Here is an 18,915-nt window from a genome sequence, read left to right as displayed (position 1 = left end):
CGGTAAGAGGGTGATAACCTGTCGTAGGATAAAACAGAGGCCAATTGGTGCGATGTAGAAGAAATAGCAGGGGATTTGGGAAGGTTAGACAACATGTAGCAATGATAGTCTGATAGGTAGGATGGGGGTTTGATTTGTCTAACAGGTCTGCTAATGTTCTCAGAGGGATCAGAATTTGAAGAATGTAAAGTATCTGAAGAAGCCGTAGTAGAAGAAGAAACAATATCAGAAGAAAATGAAGACTGAGACGCTATAGCAGGAGACAAGGGTGCCGAAATAGAAGATGGCAAAGAGGAAGAGGAAACCAAGGGATCATCATATAAAAAATATGGTGAACAAGAATCAGGGAACGAACCAAGAGTGGAAGAAGATAAGTCAGAAGAGTGAAAAGGAAAAATTGTTTCATGAAAGATGACATCGCGAGAAATGGAAATCACATTTGTTGCCAAATCCAAGACCTTATAACCTTTAGTGCCAATGGGATAACCCAAAAAAACAGCAGGAGATGCTCTGGGAGAAAACTTGTGACGAGTTTTTGAAACGGTGGAAACGTAACACAAACAACCGAACACGCGAAGGTGAGAAAACGACGGTTTTGTATCGGTGAGACATTCGAAAGGGGTTTTGTTTTGAAGAACCATGGAAGGAGTTCTGTTGAAAAGATAAACAGCAGTGACAACACATTCTCCCCAATAAGGTAATGGTACGTTTGATTGAAAAAGAAGGGATCGAGCTACGTTTAAAATATGCTGATGTTTACGTTCCACAACCGAGTTTTGTTGAGGAGTATACGGGCAAGAAAACTGATGAACAATCCCAAGTTTGGGTAAAAAATCAGTAAATGCAAGTTCAGGAGCATTGTCACTACGAATTGCTTTTATTTTTGCAGAAAACTGAGTGTTCACGAGTGAGACAAACTGCGGAAATATCGAAGCAACATCGTGTTTATTTTGCAGGAGATAAACCCAAGTAACACGAGAATAATCATCAACAACAGTAAAAAAATAACGATGTCCATTAATAGTAGGTGTGTGAAAGGGACCCCAAATATCCAAATGAATTAAATCAAACGGTTTAACAGAAACAGACGTAGAAGAAGGAAATGCAGGACGCTTTTGTTTAGCCAAATGGCAAATGTCACAATGCGTTTTATTCGAAGAAACTAAAGAAAAACGAAGCTGATTCTGGTTGGCAAGTCCATGATTCTTGACATCAGAAGGATGACCAAATCTGCGATGCCAAATATCAATAGGCGAGGAAGTGAGTGCAGAACAAGTAGGTAGAGGTAAAGAAGATAAAAAAGAAGAATCACGAGACGGCATGGCAAGAATATACAGACCATGAGATTGTCTACCCTTGCCAATCGTCAAGTCCCGAGAACGGTCCTGAATGACATAACAATCATGAGAAAAGGCGACTGAGAGAGAAGAATTTTTTGTAAGACAAGAGACACTTAAAAGATTATAGTGAAAATCTGGAATAAACAACACAGAATGCAGAATAAGATATGAGGAAATGATAATAGTTCCGGACTTTGAAACCGAGAGGAATGAACCATCAGGTAAAGTGACCGAGATGGTAGGAATTTCATGAATCTCCGAGAACAAAGACAAATCCTGACAGACATGATTACTAGCACCAGTATCCAAAATCCAAGAAGTTGGTGGTAAAGGCAGGCTAGGTTCAGATGTAGAGAGCAAAGGGTGTAAAGGGATACCTGAAGGATTAGAAGGTGGGACTGTATCAGCAGAATCAGTGGCAGAAGTACTTAGATCCTTGAGCTGAGAACTCAATTGCGAGATTAACATCTGAGCTTGCTCTAACGCAGATTTGCTGCCAGAATTGTGATCCACAGACTTGCCAGCAGCATGAACCAAGTTAACCAAAGGGGAAGACTGCTGAGGAGAAAATTTCTTCTGCTGTCGAGAAGAATGACCAGAAATCCAAGGTTGAGAAGAATTCGGTTTATAACCTGGAGGATATCCAAATATCTTGAAGCATTTCTGAACGGTGTGACCCATCATACCACAATGGGTACATTGAGGGCGAGTCCTTTGAGTAGGGGCAGAACGAGCAGGAGGAATAGGCAAATCAGAGGTCTTGGGACGTGTACTGTAAGTCTGAAACGCTACTGAGTCTGTTGGAAAGGAAAACAGAGCACGTTGATGAACTTCCTGCGAGATCAGATTGTAAGCACGAGTCAAATCCGGCATCGGATCCATCATCAGAATTTGACGCCTTGCAGGAGTAAAAGAGTCGTTGAGCCTCATGAGAAAACGAACAACGTTCCGTTTGTCACTCAGGTCCTGCCACCTTCCAGCAAGGTCACAAGAGCAGCCACCGCAAGAACAAACGGGAAACGGTTCATGATTTTTAAGCTCTTCCCAAAGACTTGTCAATTTGGTGAAATAGGTGTTGAGATCCATTGACCCTTGATGCAGATTATCCAATTGCTGCTGAATGTTGTAGACTTTCGAAACATTCTTCCGCTTGAACCTATTCTCCAGGTTCTGCCACACATCATGAGCATTATCATGATAAATAATCAGACTTGCAATGTCTGAAGAAACGGAGTTATGCAGCCATGTGCAAACAAGATCATTGCACCTAGACCAAGAACCGTAAGAAGGATCATCAGTCGAAGGTTGTGGAATGGAGCCATCCACAAAACCAAGCTTGTTTTTGGCGTTAAGAGCCTTTGTGATAGAACGAGACCAGACATGGAAGTTTGATTCACCAACCAATTTGTCTGAAATCAAAGAAACACTTGAAGTGTCAGCTGCGTGAAGGAACAAAGGGTTCGAATACGGATCAATATTGGGTGTGGGTGAGGAAGAAGAAGTCACATGTGGTGTAGAAACGAGAGGAGGTGATGACGACATATCAGAAGTGTCAGTCATCATGAAAAAAGAAGAAAAGTCAAAGAAGAACAGGGTTTAAAAGTAGAGAAAAGGACAGAAGGAAAAGAGAAAGTAAAGCGATGCGGATTTTACTCTCTGATACCATGTGAAGTTCAAGAATAAAATGTCACTTGTACTTTATTCATCCTCATGTACAGCATATAAATACAAGTTAAATCAGAAACGATATAGCTAAAATCTAGGAAAGGAACTATACAAATCCAAGATAAGGACTAAGTAACAGAAAGATAAGTATGAAATCGTAACAGAATAACTATGTTGTAACAGATACTAAAGTTAAAGTTTGTTTAGACGTAGAAACAAAGTGGATTCTATATTTTTTTATGTTGGAGTAAGCTTTAAAACTTAAGAAAAGGTTTGATATGCTTGAGTCTATAGAACAAACATATGTGGAAGATCTTTCAAAAATGGTTATGGTCCGTCGAGAGAGGTTGATTGGATTTATGCTCAATCTTCTCTACCCATCTTGAAATATTTTTATGATGCGATTTTGAAAATCTTATACGTTATTGGGAGTGAATACATGAAGATGATATTTGGTTTGGGGTATAAAATTAAACGATTGTTTAATTCTAGTGATAAAAGTAAGAGGTCTATGACTGTGAGGATGAAGATGGAATTTGATAAGTATTGGTATTCAGATAGTGTGAAATGATTGTTTTTGTAGCACGTGTTCTTAAACCTCGATATAAATTGAAAATATGTTATTTGGATAATTTGTGAAAGTTATGATGATAAAGCTAAAACCGAAGAAGTGATTGAGATGCTTGATGATGCTTTGAGAAGATTGTTTAACTATTATGAAAGTTTTTATTTTAATGGACAATCATCCTTTACACAAATTCAATCAAATGTTGCATTAGACGAGATTGTTGATGTGATTAGTGATTAGGTTATAGACTTACAATTTGAAAACTATACAAAAGAGAATGAAGATGGGATATCGAGAATGAGTTGGAGAAATATTTTTCGGATGAATGCGAGAAATCAACATAAAATTTTGATATTTTATCTTGGTGAAAGGTTTCCGGTAAAAAATATCCAATTATTTCTCATCTTTGGCTATATCAGTATCAACCGTTGCATAGGAAATTGCCTTTAGTACGAGTGATCATGTTATCGATCCATTTTGTAGTTCTCTTATCCCGCAACTAGTTATAGCTTTGATTTGTACTCAAGATTGTTTTCGATCGAATTATGGGTCGGTAACACTTGAAAATCATTGAATGACTTTGTGAAATTTAAAGAATGTATGATTTGTTATGTATTTATGTATGTATATGAATATTTTATATATTTATTGTTTCATTTTATATGTTTAATTTTGTAGATTATCCAATATGAAAGGGAAGTGAAAATATTGAAAGAAGATATGAATCAGATTAACAAGATAAACAAATATAAGTTTATTTGTGTAAGTTTTATATTGCTTGATTTTATGTCTTATGATACAATTTACTTATCTTTTCTTGATAGATCCAAAAAGATGCAAGTAAGGACATGTTCTTAATGTGGATGTGAAGTTGCACATGATAATGGAATTGAAATTCTGATTAAACATCTGAAAGAATGTTTTATGGTCACCTATAGATTTTTGTTCTTTTTATATTTGGACAATTTTTATATAAGATTTCATTTAAACGTCCACATTTTTATTGAAATTTTGATTTTAAAATTCGGATTCGGATATTCATGGATACTCGAATATTTTGTTGAGTATCAGGTTTTCGGATATCCGACCAAATCAGATTTGAATTCGAATGATTTTTTTGTAAAAAATTCAAGTCCGGATTTGGGTTCAGTTAACCCTAAAATTTTGAATACTCGACCAGTACCCACTCTAGTTTGTATACACGAAATCACTATCATAAAATGGTTTCAGTATTTACCAATGCCATGCTTGTATTAATTTAGTAGCCTAAACATTTGCAAAAGCCATGTTGTCCTGAAGATGGAGTATTTTAGGCTTAGGGACTAGTGAAGTACAAAATAATTCAAGATATCCAAAATATTCGAATATTAAGGTTTATAACAAAAAAAAACTACAAAACAGTTGGGTATAGAAATCTATTAAAAATGTTTATAATAAAAAATATATAATACAAAAATTAGATTTTGGATAACAAAAAAAAAAAATTCAAAATACCTGAATTCATATCCGCAAAAGGATGAAAGATAATAGGTCATATCTTAACAAATATGCATATATATCGACAATATCCAACATCGGTTCGTATCCATATTCATTGGATGATTATTAAAGAAACGTCCCATACAGGGCCGTCTCACAAAATTTAAAGATCACGTACATATTATAATTTTAAAATAATAAAAATTATTAATTAATATAATAAAAAATAATAATATTTAAAAATGATAAAAACATATTTAATATAACAAAATATACAAATTAACTAAGTTAAAATTAAGTGGGACCCTAAATTTTGGTGATAATTTATTTAATTAAAAATAGATAACGTACGAGAGAATTGTTATTTCTTTATTATAACTATATTTAATAATATATATTATTAATATTATTAAAATTAGGTGGGATTTACAAAAAAAAAAAAGTGAGACCCCCACGATTTTGGGGCCCTGCACCTATTGCACACGTTAATAGACGACCCTGGTCCCATACCCCAAATAAACAAAAAATACACGAAAGTCATATATTCACAAATCAGATAGATGCCTACGATATTATATTTTTGAATATTTGGTTACGTTTAACCCTGGAAGCAAATGCTCATTGCCTCCATCTTATAACTTTCTTCACAAACCATAAAAAGATTATTTATTGTGCTTGCTGCTAAAGAACATGCGGTAACTGTCCTGAATTAGTGGAAAATGCTTGTTGCGTTCAAGTCAATACCGGCCCTAGAGATGAATATCTCATCTTCTAATCGTTTCTGTAAACATCTCAAATCATATCCTGGGGAGTGTTTGAATGGTAAGAGGCGCAAGATGATACACATTCAACACGCGTTTCTTTCGGTATGCCGGGGAATCAGAAGAATACCATAGGGGATAAGGTAGTCAGCGTCATCATCAGGGTTCAACCGGAGAAAGAAAAGATTGAATGCCGAAGACGATGAAGAGTATCCCACCGGAAAGAGCAACCTGCGACGACAACATAGACCCATGTTGGGTTTGTCGAAAGTTATTACAAGAAATCAGATTGTTCATGTAAGTAATGCAGGAAAAGGGCAATGAGCTTTTATTACAATTCGCTCCGATATCTGAGATGCTAAGCTCTTTCCACCGATGACAGCCGCTGTCGTGCACAGTAGTTGTGCTCTGCAAAAGCATCCATGGTCAGAAACATACAAAAGGGTAAAATCCAATTCAGTCGAAGGCGTGTTTTTTTGTAGAGGGAGACACATACACAGCTCCACCAAGGACCACACCGAATGGGTTTTCATCAGCAGCCAAACCGATAGTGGCAAGCTGGGAATGAGTTATTTGGTGAGTATGTGAAGCACGGGTGAGGAACTGATTGATCAAACGATGAGATGGAAAAAAGACGGGAAGTATATACCTGACTCTTGTCACCCCATTCACCAAAGAAGTTAATCGAAAATGCCTACATGAAAGGATGAATGATGAAAACTAATCTAGGAAAAAGTTCAGTTCTTTTCAGATTCTTTTAGCAGTTTTTTGAGGATCTTTTTGTTACCTTCAAAAAAATGGGAGAAAAGAATTGTGTGAGAAATGGCCTTCTCTTCTTTTTCTGTTCATCTTCAACCTACAAGGTCGGATCGGATAAAAGCTGGAAACTTCAGTGCAGTACAGGCGATGAAGTCCTCTCGTGAAGTAGTTAACTGTGATATTCGTTTCTATACCTTGCCGTTTTCTTTTGCGTTTCCGCCTTTCTTCAAGTCGGAATCCTGTTATATAACATGAGTCAAGCCAAAAAGTTCTGTGCTTGAAGCATGAAATAGGGCATAGCAAGAAAAACAGCCAACCAACCAACCAGTTCTGCTTCAACTTCAGCCAATTCTTCAGAATCTCTATCAACAGAAAAGAACCAAATGACATTCATATCGAGAAATATGCTCCGAACTAAAAATATCCACCTCCATGCGATCAAAATGTTGATAAAGAGCTCTTACCCTCCTTCTTTAAAACCGTCCCACAGAGACCACAGCCCGAAACCAAAGAACAATAATGTAGTTATGTGGTGAGTCCATTTTCGAGAGATCTACAGGCAAGTTTCAAAACATCATCACGTGAAGATTTGAAAAACTCGGAACTGCGATAGAAAACCTACAAGCATTCCACGGGATTGAGAGTAGAAGGCTCTTACCAGATTTGGAGCAGCCCATCCAACGACGGCGGAGAGAATAGTCATGACCTAGAATTAGAAGGACATGAGACTTCGAAATGGGGACGAGGCCATAGAACCCGAAAAAGTAAAAGACGGAGAGAAACTCACAATCAGTGCTGTGAGGCAACCGGCCAACACAAGTCTTCTTGGATAGCGCATTGCCAAAATCTGGGCACAACACAAAGAAAGATCAGCATCAGAAAAAATAGTATGAAGCACATTACAATCTCCTAAACTTGGCATTAACCAAGGAGCAGACGCTACAAGTGTCAGATAACATAAACCCCTATCCATTGATTTCGCTATAATGGAATGGAAGAAACTGGTAATAAATTTCTTGGATAGATACTGCTGTATCAGTTTCCCGAAGTAATCAACCAAACCTTGACAGTACCCTTTTTTTTTTTACCAACAAAGATTTTGGACTGAGTCATCAAAATTCACATACGATTATCGAATTGTTCAACCCGAACGCTTGGCAAGACAGAGTTTATACTGAAATATATCGAAGAACGTCACTTACAGCAGCAGCGAAGAACGTCTTGTCGCCGATTTCCGACAGAAAAGTCATGGCCAGTGACTTGGTAAACCCCTACGAATCGATCGATAAGAAACCCAGATAAGCTTCGACATCGACTCGTTTCCGAAAACAAAAAATTGCGGTCGCCTATAGATTCTCAAGCTAAACTGATCGGTTGTACCTGCACAAGCGAGCCCATGGCTTCCGAGTCAATCGACAACGAACAATCTACAATCGGAGAAAAGCGTCGGCGAAATCTGGCGGCGGCGGCGGCGGCAGGATCTCACACTCGCCGCCTAGAGAGGAGACAGAGACGAAATCGCGTGTAAAGGCTTTGTGAGCTAAAACGCGATGCTTTCTGGGGTTTGATTCGCGTGGATTGCACGCGAACGGCTGGCGAGATTAAACGTGGTTTATCGGATCTGATTCTCTCGATTGGAAGATTCTGCCACGTGGACGAATCAAATTCAACAATAATGTGTGGGACCCAGAGAAGCTTGACTTAGAAGAAGTGTTCGAAGCCGAGAATCTTAATATTTTGGTTACGTCGCAATTTTAGTGAGGAGTGAGGATAAAACACTGACGCGTGCCACTTCTATTAGTGTTTTGTATAACAATAATGAAATTAATAATTACAACAAAAAAAACATTTGAAGTCCATGACTCATTTTCTTCATCAAGGCCCAATTATCTGGACCCAACAAAGGCCCAGTTACTACACATGGGCCCACCGGGTCAAACATATTATTTTGAATCAAATGCTCTCTCTCTCCCCTCGAACAGAAGTGGATGTGCTCTGCAAAACATTATGACAGATGTCTGAGACGTGCCGCGGCAGAATAATCGCAACACATCCAAGTAGCATTCAACAGTAAAAACACTAATCATGCAATTTGTAGATAACAGCAGTAGAACGATGCTATAGATGTCCAAACTTGTTTTTTTATACAAAATTAGAACGTAACGACAAAAGGGTTGGGGTTTTAATTTAATTGCCTCCGTATAAAATACGAAAGCCACACTATGAGCATTGTCAATTTCTTATCCACACACTTAAAGACGATGATGAACCCTAATTAATTATATCCCTCGGATACATAAAAAAAATTCCAATTCCAAAGCTTCTTTTAACTCATTAAACAAAGCTTTCTCGCTCTTTCTCTTCTCCACCAACCTTTCCCTTTTTTAACTTTTTCCTCCTTTCGCTCTGCTTTCTATTTATGAAAGTTGGTTTCTCTCTCTGTGAATAACCCATTGTCCTCCTCCTCCTCCTGTGAAACCCTAACGGTCGAATACGAAGATGGGTTTCCATTGTCTCTTCGGCTTCTCCATCTTTTTCCTTCTCCTCTCACATTCTACTGTTCTCTCCAGAATCTTACCAGAGACCCTCAAAACGACGTCGGTTCTTGATGTCGCCGGCTCCATTCAGACAGTCAAGGAAATAGCGTCTTTAAGCCATGAGATGACGGCGTTTCGGTTGAACCAACAGGAAGAACAGAGTCCAGCGTCGTCGCCGCTTAGCTTGAAACTGCATTCCCGAGCTTCGGTCCGGGAGAATGAACATCGAGACTACCGGACCCTTACACTGTCCCGACTCGAGCGCGACTCAGCCCGAGTCAGATCTCTCGTGACTCGTCTAGGTCAGGCAGTCAACGGGGCGTCGCTGGCGGATCTCATGGCGAAGACCACCACGGCGGAGATCGAAGGGCCGGTGGTATCCGGCACGAGCCAGGGTAGCGGCGAGTACTTCTCACGGGTCGGAATCGGAAACCCACCTCGTCAGGTTTACATGGTCATCGACACCGGCAGCGATGTGAATTGGTTACAGTGCGCTCCCTGCGCCGACTGCTACCAGCAAGCCGACCCAATCTTCGATCCTCTGTCTTCGTCTTCCTACGCTCCCCTCTCCTGTTTCACCCCTGAGTGTAAGGCCCTCGACGTGTCCGATTGCAGGAACCAATCATGTCTGTACGAGGTTTCGTACGGCGACGGGTCGTATACGGTCGGCGACTTTGTCACGGAGACACTCACGATCGGGTCTGCCTCTGTGGAGCACATCGCCATCGGTTGCGGCCACAGCAACGAAGGTCTCTTCGTCGGCGCCGCCGGGTTGCTCGGACTCGGCGGCGGGTTGCTGTCTCTACCGTCGCAGCTCAACGCGACGTCGTTCTCGTACTGTCTCGTGGATCGTGACTCGGACTCGGCGTCGACTCTCGAGTTCGGCTCGTCTCTTCCTCCGAACACCGTCGTGGCTCCATTGCTGCGGAACCACCAGTTCGACACGTTTTACTACCTGGGTCTCACCGGAATCAGTGTGGGCGGCGGTTTGCTGCCGATTCCCGAGTCAGCTTTCCAGATGACCGAGACAGGAACCGGCGGGATCATAATCGACTCGGGAACCGCCGTGACTCGTCTGCAAACAGAGATATACAACTCGCTGAGGGACTCGTTCGTGAAGGGTACGCCGGATCTCCCGACAGTGAGCGGCGTGGCGCTTTTCGACACGTGCTACGATCTGTCGGGGAAGACGAAGGTGGAGGTTCCGACGGTGGCGCTCCATTTTCCCGGCGGGAGGATGCTGCCGCTACCGGCGAAGAATTGCCTGATTCCGGTGGATTCGAAGGGGACGTTCTGCCTGGCGTTTGCGCCGACGGCGTCGTCGCTGGCGATAATCGGCAACGTGCAGCAGCAGGGGACACGTGTCACTTTCGATCTGGCGAACTCCGTCATTGCATTCTCGTCCAATAAGTGCTAAGTTGTCAGATTTTTTATAGTTTAAGATTTCCCGAGGGAAAGAAGATGAATTGGATTTCTCGTCGCTGGCTTAAATTACTGTTTTAACCTTGCGGTTAAGAAGAAGTAAATGTGGATCTTGTTCTTGTGTTTGTAATTCAAATTTCAAAGAAAAAAAAACGAGGGAGCAGTTACCGGTCAAAATGAACACATTGAATTTTGATAACTGATGTATACGCACATACATACATATATATATATATGTGGTATACTATTTCATAAATAGTCAACATAACCAAAAAAAAGGGACAAGAAGTGTTGATGCCACCAAATTCCATTACACAGGAAAGGCTACATTTAGATTTTGATTATTTGAAGATAAAGTACTACACCAAGCACAATTAAAAAAAAATTGAACTTTAATATGGGTTTAGTGCATCGTGGAAATGTTTTTCTATTAATTAGTTACCGACAAGATATAAACTAATATATAGGAAAATATAATAGAATATTTAGATATAATATCTAAGGTAAATCATAACAATATTAATGATAATATTTTAGGAATAATATCTTCCTATATACTATTCAAGATGAATCATCTATAATGAATTCAATCTTGTTACATCAAAACTGAAAATTGAAATTGTGATCGTATTAAACGAATCATCTTCCATATGATGGTGTAGTTCAGACTTGAGTCAGTGTTGCTTGATAACATTTGAAGAGTTGATGTGGCATAAAAGTGTGACGCGTATACGTGAGTTGGATTGCATGACAATGAGGTCGGCAACGCAAAAAATTACGATGTATATAGCGGCTAGATCGGAGAAAAAAAAATAAGGGTGTAAAAGCGCAACGCATAATGCGTGATAGTTTAGCAGCGGAACAAGAGAAAAAAATAAAAATAAATGAAGCAAATACGTAGATCGACAATCAAAGTTTTCCAATCGAAAGGAGTTAAAAGCCAGGTGTAAAGAGCTCACAACGGCTAGGGTTAACATCGATAAACGAACGTCAACTGAAAAAAAAAATAGCATATCGGTTAGGGTTGACAGTGATGAACACCACCGACAAGAAAGAAACTATAAAAAAGAGCAAAATGAATGTAAGACGAGATACTCAGGCGATGATACTATTGAATTTAGTATATCTTCATCACCATGTCCATCTCCATCGTCGATTTCAGATTCAACCAACATTATTGATAGAGAAAAAAAAATCTAGAACAAAAACGAAAACTCTGAAATCATGATGGAAATATTTTTCTATTAATTAATTACCAAAGATACACGCTAATATAAAAAAAAAATACAATAGAATATTCTACACATAATATTTAGAGTAAATCATAGTAATATTCTAAGAATAATGTCTTACTATATACTTCCATTCAATATTACAAGACAATCCACTTTACTGAAAGGTGTTATACACACCTTGGCTCTATTCTCTGCTTCTCTCTCCGTCTCCGTCTCTGTCTATGTCTCCGGCATCATCTTCGTGGCTCTGTTCATCATAATACCTTGGTCCGATCACGCCTCCATCATCTCCTCCGGCGATGAGTTCGCCTTTTCATCTGAATTCGATACCGACGAAGTTTTGAATGGAACTGATTTTCTGGGTTCCGCTCGATTCTGAAAGTTACTGTATTCCAATAACTTCTCTGTGTTTTTTCTAACGAGACATTGATAACACTGTGTTTTTTTGAAAATAAAAAAAAAACATTGTGTTTTTGCTTTCTCATTGTGTCTGATGGATTCAGTTCAGTCATCTGAATCACGGGCTGTCGGAAAAATCCGTCCTTTCTTGATTTGTCTTAAATGTAAAGATCCAATATTTCAAGGTTTTGATCGTGTTTATGTAGTTCAGTACACATACATATTTTTTTTTTTGTTGAGAAAAAAAAGATCTGCTAACATTTATCTGTTTATGTTTTTGCAGGCACTTGTGATCCATGTCATCAAAAACTTGAACTTAAACCATTCGGAATCATCATTTTTCATCTGAAAATTTCAGACACCTACAGAAGGTTTTTTCCCCATATTGGGATATACAAACCTCAACGAGACATTCCAGGTACAACAATCGGCGGAGTTATTTTCTCTTCGCTCCATTTCTCTATATTCGCTTGCCAACCTGAAAAGAACGATACAAATGGTACTATCGTGATTACGTGTATATAGAGATTTAACCTTAACCCTAACCCTAATTCTAACGAGAGAGATCGGTCACGTACCGATGGAGGGATCGGCTCCCCGGTTCTTGAGCTCACGAGATTCTTGACAGAGAGCACAATGGGTGCAGAAGATATGGAGAAGGCAGTCTCGGCATGGCTCCTCGGGCAGGGAGAGGTGTTCTCTTAGCCTCGTCCTGTTCGGGAAGCCATAGATGCAACAGCATCCCACCAAACTCAGCACCATATGTATTGAACTCGAATTCGACCATGCTGTTTTTTTCCCAACGATTAGACCCCTCGAAAACAATAATATCGAATCGAATTTCAAAAGGGTTTCTTTCTTTCTTACGGATTGTTCCTCTGCTGACGATCTCCGAGTTCTGCCCAAACGTGATGCATGGCAGGACAGCGGTCTGAAAACCTAATGGATTAAGATCAAACATGACGAAAACATTTAGAGAAAGATCTAAATCGATCGAAATGGATTGAAAAATCGAAATTGTGACGTACAGATTTGAGGATCTTCGTGGCAGTCACAAAGTCCGGTGGTCCAAAGGCCCTGAGGAAGTTGTCCGGCGTACGGCTGATCTCGGAAAGACATCGTCGTCTCTGCCTTGAACACCGGACCGTTCGAATACATTTCTTTTAAAATTCTCGATAAATTAATCCTAATTCCGATAACAAGAAAATATACTTTCGAAATTTATGTAATGATCGATCTCTCTAATAACTAATACAGTTTCTGTTTCCGTAACGAATCTTTGTTGTTGATTATCAGGAAATTAAAACATCTCTTGTTATGCGTTGGACAATCAACGGATCATTATCATCCCGTTGAATTCTATATCTGAATTTCCAACTAATTTAACCTATTTATGTTTCTCTCTTTTTAAATTTTTTTTTATTAAAATAATGAAATGGAAGGATATTGAAATATATATAAAGACAAAAAAAAATGGATAATATCATAATGCCGTTTAATAGAGAAAAAAAATGGATACAATATTAATTTCTAAATGTAACATATGATATATGTGGATGTGTACATATAGAATCTATCTCGACATGGGAGGTTCCACCGATGGAGGTGTTCCTTTGAGTCGCCTCTGCCGGTCCATATTTCCATGCCACCCTATTTTTGTTTTGTTTTCATATGGAACAATATATAGGCTAAGCATTCCAATATTTGCATAGAATAGAAATATACAAATAAATTCATGCATAAGAAATAAATTTTAAAAAAAAAAACACTATGTATCTACGATAGCCCACTTATTTCGATTGATTTTTACGTCGAGGCTCAAGGGTTTGTTAGTTAGACCGGCTTTTATGAAATAATAGATTAAGCCCTAGGTATCTTCTATAAGAAGACGAGTTCATCATCTAACAAAATTATAAAGGCAAAACCCTAGAAATTTCTATCAATCTAATATAATATATAGTAAAAAAAGAAATACCAATAGACAGATCGAAGCCATGGTGACGAAGTTGTCGATATTCTTGGCAAAGAGCGCATCGTTCGCAACAAAAGTGAACGCAACAGTCAGAGCAAGGGCTCTCCTTCAACTCGTACTGTCCCCTCAGTTTCGTCCTGTAAAAGCACGAATACATCCATCCACATCCCGTCACCATCGTTATCGCTCCGTATAATAACCCGTTCATCCCGCAAGCTGCGTAAAAAACGTATATATATTGGTAAAGTACTAAAACCAAATCAAGAACGACAAGTCTAACAAAGGGTCTAGGGTTTTATCACAGGTCGATCCTCTGTCTACAATCTCAGCGATGCGTCCGAAAGCTATGCATGGGCACCAGCATGTCAAACAGCCTATCACATGTATAACGTGAAACCCGAAGGACGTTAGATATTCGAAGAGAATTCAACATGAAGAAAACAAAAACGAAACAAAATGTAAAAAGAAAAAGAAAAAAAACGGTATGTTTTTTTACATGCGTGGACGTCGAGACAACATTGACAGAGACCGGTGGACCAAGGACGAGGAGGAGGAGGAGGGGTCGGCTTGTGAAGTTCCGGCGGTGGACACGTCAGCAATGACGGAGGAGGAGGAGGGGCGGTGGCGTCGTGGCTGTAAGGGTAACGCATGGTTGTCGTGAGAGAGAGAGAGTGTGTGTGTGATTTTTTTATGGATTGATGATAGTGAAGTTACTGACGAAAAAAAGGGCGATCATAATTCATTTGTATTCAATAAATTTTTTTTTTGAATTGTGTAACGATTAGATGGATTTGGCGCCTCTTCATGGGCAAACCATCAAAAGAAACTTTACGAACCAACACCATCTTTCGTCGAATTTGAAATAAGATGTTTTGGAGCACATGTAAATATTATTGAATAGAACGGCCCATGAATGGGATGTGGTTATTTGGATATTGGCGGAACAAGTAGGATTGGACGGCATCGAGAATTTGGAATTTTGACAGCAAAATCCTGAAGCCAAAACTGAATGACATGGGGACTGGACGGACACGACAGCAAATGAACGGACTGATTTTCCGACAGCCAGTCGTAGTCTTAGATGCCGGAGCTGTTACAGAAATTGCTCGCCAATTCAAAACCTGGTCCTGAAGCCATATTGCATTATCGTAAAATGACCAAAGTGCTGATCTCATAAAACTAAGTTTGCCTCAGGTTTTAAGTTGTTGTTTCCTTTGTTCTCACATCCAGGTGGTGTGAACATTTCGATATTCGATTCGGGAATTTTTTGAGTTCGATTCTTTCAATTCTATAAAAAATATGCACCAATTAAATATTATATCACATTCGGTTCGATTTGATTTTAGTTTCAGTTCGATTCGTTTTCGATTTTTATTAAGAAAAAATTATATTTTCTTTAAAAAATTTTAGTTTTTTGAGTTTTTTAAAATTCGATTTAGTTCCGAAAAATTCAGCTCTCAAGAAAAATACTATTAAATTTTTTTGAAAGGTTTGGTTTGGAAGAACCGTACTATCATCAATATATACAAAAACATAATCTCTATTGAGATTTTGTGTATATTCGTTGCCAAAATAGAATCGGGAAACTTATTCCAATTTACAACCAAGACATATTTTATACGAATCAGCTTTACCAACAACAACAACAACAAACAAAAGAACCCATACATATGTGTGTGTATATATATATTCACCCACAAGAAAATGCAACTGCAACTTCATAAAAACCAGCCTTCTCCCTGGTTCGGTTAAAGTTTTTCTGCTAACGACCAGAACTACCGAAACATCTCCTGATTCTTGTCCAGAATCCGACAGAAGAATCTACATTGCCTTTTGTCTGATCTTTGAAACCGGCTTTCGCACTTAGCTCCTCGTAAGCATTCACAAGATTCTGAAGCCTTGCAACAAACTCGACCAGAAGGGAAGCAAACGTGGCCAGAGATAGAGAACTCGCACTCTCGTATACTTTGCATTCGATCTCATTGACCACGGAACCTCCGATGAACGAGACACTTGGCCAGTTTTCTCTGTTCCTAAACATCATACTGTCTGTTGAAATCCATATCTGAGATTCGTTTCCAGTTGTTGTGTTCGGGTTCTGACTGTTGATGTTGTTGTTGTCCCAAATCTGGCTGAGTGATTTGATCACTTTGCTTTCATCTTCTTCAAAGTTTTCTTGTGCTTCTTCCATATCGGCGGCCTGCTCTTTAATGGCTGCCCAGCTTTCCGAGTTGACCAGAAGGTAGGATTTCCTGTCTATTTTCATCTGCAGTTCCTCTGCTGAGCGCTGAACTTCTTTCAGAATGTTTCGCGGGTTAAGTTTCTCCATTCTTTCCATCTTTTCCCCAATCTCACGAAGGACATTGGCTCCTTCGTTGCCAACCTTCTGAAGCTCACGGCGGAAAGCATGTCTTTTCTCCGGAGCTGCCTGTAAAATTATATATAAGATGGAATTGATCACAGACCCAAAAGTAATTCAAGATGGGTATACTCCTTCCAATAGGTGAATGAATGGACCAGTCCTAAAACAAAGTGCTCATAGATCTTATTTGGGTCCCGACCATTCACGCATAGCTATCGATACCCCCAACAGATAACCCTGATTTGAAAATCTAAGATCTTGATTCAGAACTATTCCCCAAATTTATAATGGTTTCCCTTTCTTGGAGCATCTTAATGCATAATCCCAAGAGTAAAACATCAGCGGTCTGAGAAAAACCAGAACGAGGTTTCACGGCGTCTAACCTGTATTTCTGAAAGTAAGCATCCATGCATTGCCATGACCATAAAAGCACAATGCCTTAGTGCACCACTAACTTTAACATAGTTTTGCCATGGATGGTGAAATGTGCGGTAAGGCCCATGTGAAGGTTCCCACACTGCAAAACCAAGCTGCAAAAATGGAGGTTTGATCAATTACAAATAACCCTGATTGATTATTTTCGGTTTATATTCAACAGATTTCCACACTGCAAAAACACACACCAGAGAATCTTCTTGGCTTGTAGATTGGACAACCGACCTGTATCCACTGTACAACGGATCATCAGAGGCTTGGTACGTGAGAATCTTTGAAGGCACCCTCTCGTATTCGACACATTGCAAGTACCCATTAACACATCCTAGATATTGGAAAACAATTCCCCAGTCAAAAAACGTGGAATAAAAAGAAGGGAGCACACTAAAATCAAAATGCCATATTCGACTGGGGATAATATATACCTACCCTCAAGGGAATTTGCGACATTCTTGAAATTCTTAACGACCAGCTTATGGAGATCCTCACCAGACCAGATCGGGAATACAAATATATTTACAACCAAACATATAGTGGCACCGAGCAAGATGAGCAACAACCTGTAAAATGCAGTGCTGAAGAAAGCTCTGCTGTTGTTCCCCGACACCAGAACGAGACAGTATGTCAGCAGAAACACCCGGAAAGCATACTCATACGGCTTCATGATCGGGTAGAGTTTCAGATAACTTGAACAGGCACCTGATTGATTGACCGAGGCAGAGAGTATCTATATAAGCTCATGTATGCGCGTGTGTATGCATATATATGCGCATGAATATGGATCAAGAGATTGGTATATGTCTCAACCTGCAAGGAAGATACTGATTATGATGATGACTTCCTCAAACTCTCCTGCTAAGATGGAGAGTCTTGCAACGCCAAGTGCAAGCCCTCCAGCAGAGAATGTGCCTAAAGCTCTATTGAATCCTTTAACCAAAGTTGCTCCTGCAACTCCAAATTTAAACAGAGCAATGAGTGATTATCTCAAAAGATCGAATTTTTTGGGAAGATCTCCACGTACGAACAGGACAAATCACGAAACTGATCTGAAAAGAGTAAATTTCGCAACAAATTTCTCTCAGGCAAGAAAAGAGAGTAAATGCAAATCAAAGACAAAACATTTAACCAAGACAGTAAAATCAGACAGTAGACGGCAGTCTGAAAAACACATAGGAGAACATAAATCCTAAAGGACAGGAAAATCAGTAATGAAATTGACTCGACCCCGCTCCATGTTCTTACATAGCTCCGATGGTTTTTGAGTTTGAAAACCCTAATATAACCAATCAAACAAGCCCTGAATCGTATCAAATTTCAACAATTACGCGCCAGAATTCCGAAACAAATACCTACGCTGTACTCGAAAACCACGACGACGGTGAGGATCGCCCACACGGCGTACTTGCTCGCGTCTTTGAGCGGCTGCTTGAGGAAGATGAGGAAGGAGCAGAGGGCGAGAGCGAATCCCATCTTGACGGCGAAGAGCACTTTCCGGCGATCGGAGCGACCCATCTCGTACAATTTCCCGGCGAAGTCGTATAACGCTCTCCAGGAGCCGGCGATCCCGTCGGAGCACAAGCGGAAGCACCCGAAGTTGGAGCGACGTCCATCGGCGGCGGTGGAGACTCCGACGGAGTCATTGAAGCCGAAATCGGAGAACCCTTTTCGCGGGAGAAGCCTCTCTCTGCTGGGTTCCACGAAACTCTGTGGGAACGAACCCGATTTCCCGGCCATTTCCGTGATTTATACAACTGAGATCACCAAAGGATTCTTGTCCTTTTATACAACTGAGGAACAGTTGGGGGGAAAATATAATAGTTAAAGAATTTCTCTTTTGTTTTATTTTTCTAAGTCGCTTTTTTTTTATCAATTATTTTCCTTCCATTAATACATGAAAACGACCCAAAAAGCATGAAAACAGCCATTTTAAATTCTATTTTTTAGGAGTTTCATTTTTTAATGAATCCATAAGATTATAGTT

General features: G+C 39.6%; 6 protein-coding genes across 6 annotated transcripts; 1 reads left to right on the top strand and 5 right to left on the bottom strand.

The window, feature by feature from the left end:
* Window positions 1-1,083: 1,083 nt before the first annotated feature.
* LOC104804870 lies at window positions 1,084-2,261 on the bottom strand. Its single transcript, XM_010529233.1, has 3 exons — window positions 1,718-2,261; window positions 1,340-1,385; window positions 1,084-1,230 (listed from the first exon to the last, which is right to left on the bottom strand). Exons 1-2 carry the CDS (start codon window positions 2,223-2,225, stop codon window positions 1,351-1,353), a joined length of 543 nt encoding a protein of 180 aa, XP_010527535.1. The 5' UTR covers window positions 2,226-2,261; the 3' UTR covers window positions 1,084-1,230; window positions 1,340-1,350.
* Window positions 2,262-5,594: 3,333 nt separating this feature from the next.
* Window positions 5,595-8,147, bottom strand: LOC104804869 (GDT1-like protein 5). Its single transcript, XM_010529232.1, has 12 exons — window positions 7,953-8,147; window positions 7,775-7,843; window positions 7,360-7,419; window positions 7,231-7,278; window positions 7,037-7,125; window positions 6,898-6,934; window positions 6,767-6,811; window positions 6,601-6,669; window positions 6,463-6,507; window positions 6,310-6,371; window positions 6,149-6,221; window positions 5,595-6,044 (listed from the first exon to the last, which is right to left on the bottom strand). Exons 1-12 carry the CDS (start codon window positions 7,968-7,970, stop codon window positions 5,973-5,975), a joined length of 687 nt encoding a protein of 228 aa, XP_010527534.1. The 5' UTR covers window positions 7,971-8,147; the 3' UTR covers window positions 5,595-5,972.
* Window positions 8,148-8,796: 649 nt separating this feature from the next.
* LOC104804868 (protein ASPARTIC PROTEASE IN GUARD CELL 1-like) lies at window positions 8,797-10,661 on the top strand. Its single transcript, XM_010529230.2, has one exon. It carries the CDS (start codon window positions 9,072-9,074, stop codon window positions 10,524-10,526), a length of 1,455 nt encoding a protein of 484 aa, XP_010527532.1. The 5' UTR covers window positions 8,797-9,071; the 3' UTR covers window positions 10,527-10,661.
* Window positions 10,662-12,481: 1,820 nt separating this feature from the next.
* Window positions 12,482-13,441, bottom strand: LOC104804867 (protein PLANT CADMIUM RESISTANCE 12). The gene is made up of 4 exons (XM_010529229.1): window positions 13,194-13,441; window positions 13,033-13,104; window positions 12,744-12,953; window positions 12,482-12,643 (listed from the first exon to the last, which is right to left on the bottom strand). The coding sequence occupies exons 1-4, from the start codon at window positions 13,321-13,323 to the stop codon at window positions 12,567-12,569; spliced, it is 489 nt and encodes a 162-aa protein (XP_010527531.1). The 5' UTR covers window positions 13,324-13,441; the 3' UTR covers window positions 12,482-12,566.
* A 291-nt stretch (window positions 13,442-13,732) lies between these two features.
* Window positions 13,733-14,787, bottom strand: LOC104804875 (protein PLANT CADMIUM RESISTANCE 11). Its single transcript, XM_010529238.1, has 4 exons — window positions 14,634-14,787; window positions 14,440-14,511; window positions 14,141-14,353; window positions 13,733-13,815 (listed from the first exon to the last, which is right to left on the bottom strand). The coding sequence occupies exons 1-4, from the start codon at window positions 14,785-14,787 to the stop codon at window positions 13,739-13,741; spliced, it is 516 nt and encodes a 171-aa protein (XP_010527540.1). The 3' UTR covers window positions 13,733-13,738.
* Window positions 14,788-15,661: 874 nt separating this feature from the next.
* LOC104804866 (aluminum-activated malate transporter 4-like) lies at window positions 15,662-18,700 on the bottom strand. Its single transcript, XM_010529228.2, has 6 exons — window positions 18,284-18,700; window positions 17,742-17,879; window positions 17,364-17,633; window positions 17,123-17,259; window positions 16,883-17,029; window positions 15,662-16,565 (listed from the first exon to the last, which is right to left on the bottom strand). The coding sequence occupies exons 1-6, from the start codon at window positions 18,666-18,668 to the stop codon at window positions 15,900-15,902; spliced, it is 1,743 nt and encodes a 580-aa protein (XP_010527530.1). The 5' UTR covers window positions 18,669-18,700; the 3' UTR covers window positions 15,662-15,899.
* Between the last annotated feature and the right edge of the window lie 215 nt (window positions 18,701-18,915).

This window comes from Tarenaya hassleriana, unplaced genomic scaffold, assembly GCF_000463585.1.
Source record: "Tarenaya hassleriana unplaced genomic scaffold, ASM46358v1 Cleome99, whole genome shotgun sequence".
NCBI lineage: Eukaryota > Viridiplantae > Streptophyta > Magnoliopsida > Brassicales > Cleomaceae > Tarenaya > Tarenaya hassleriana.
Note: the sequence above shows the minus strand (reverse complement) of the source record. Positions and strands in the feature narration are given on the sequence as shown.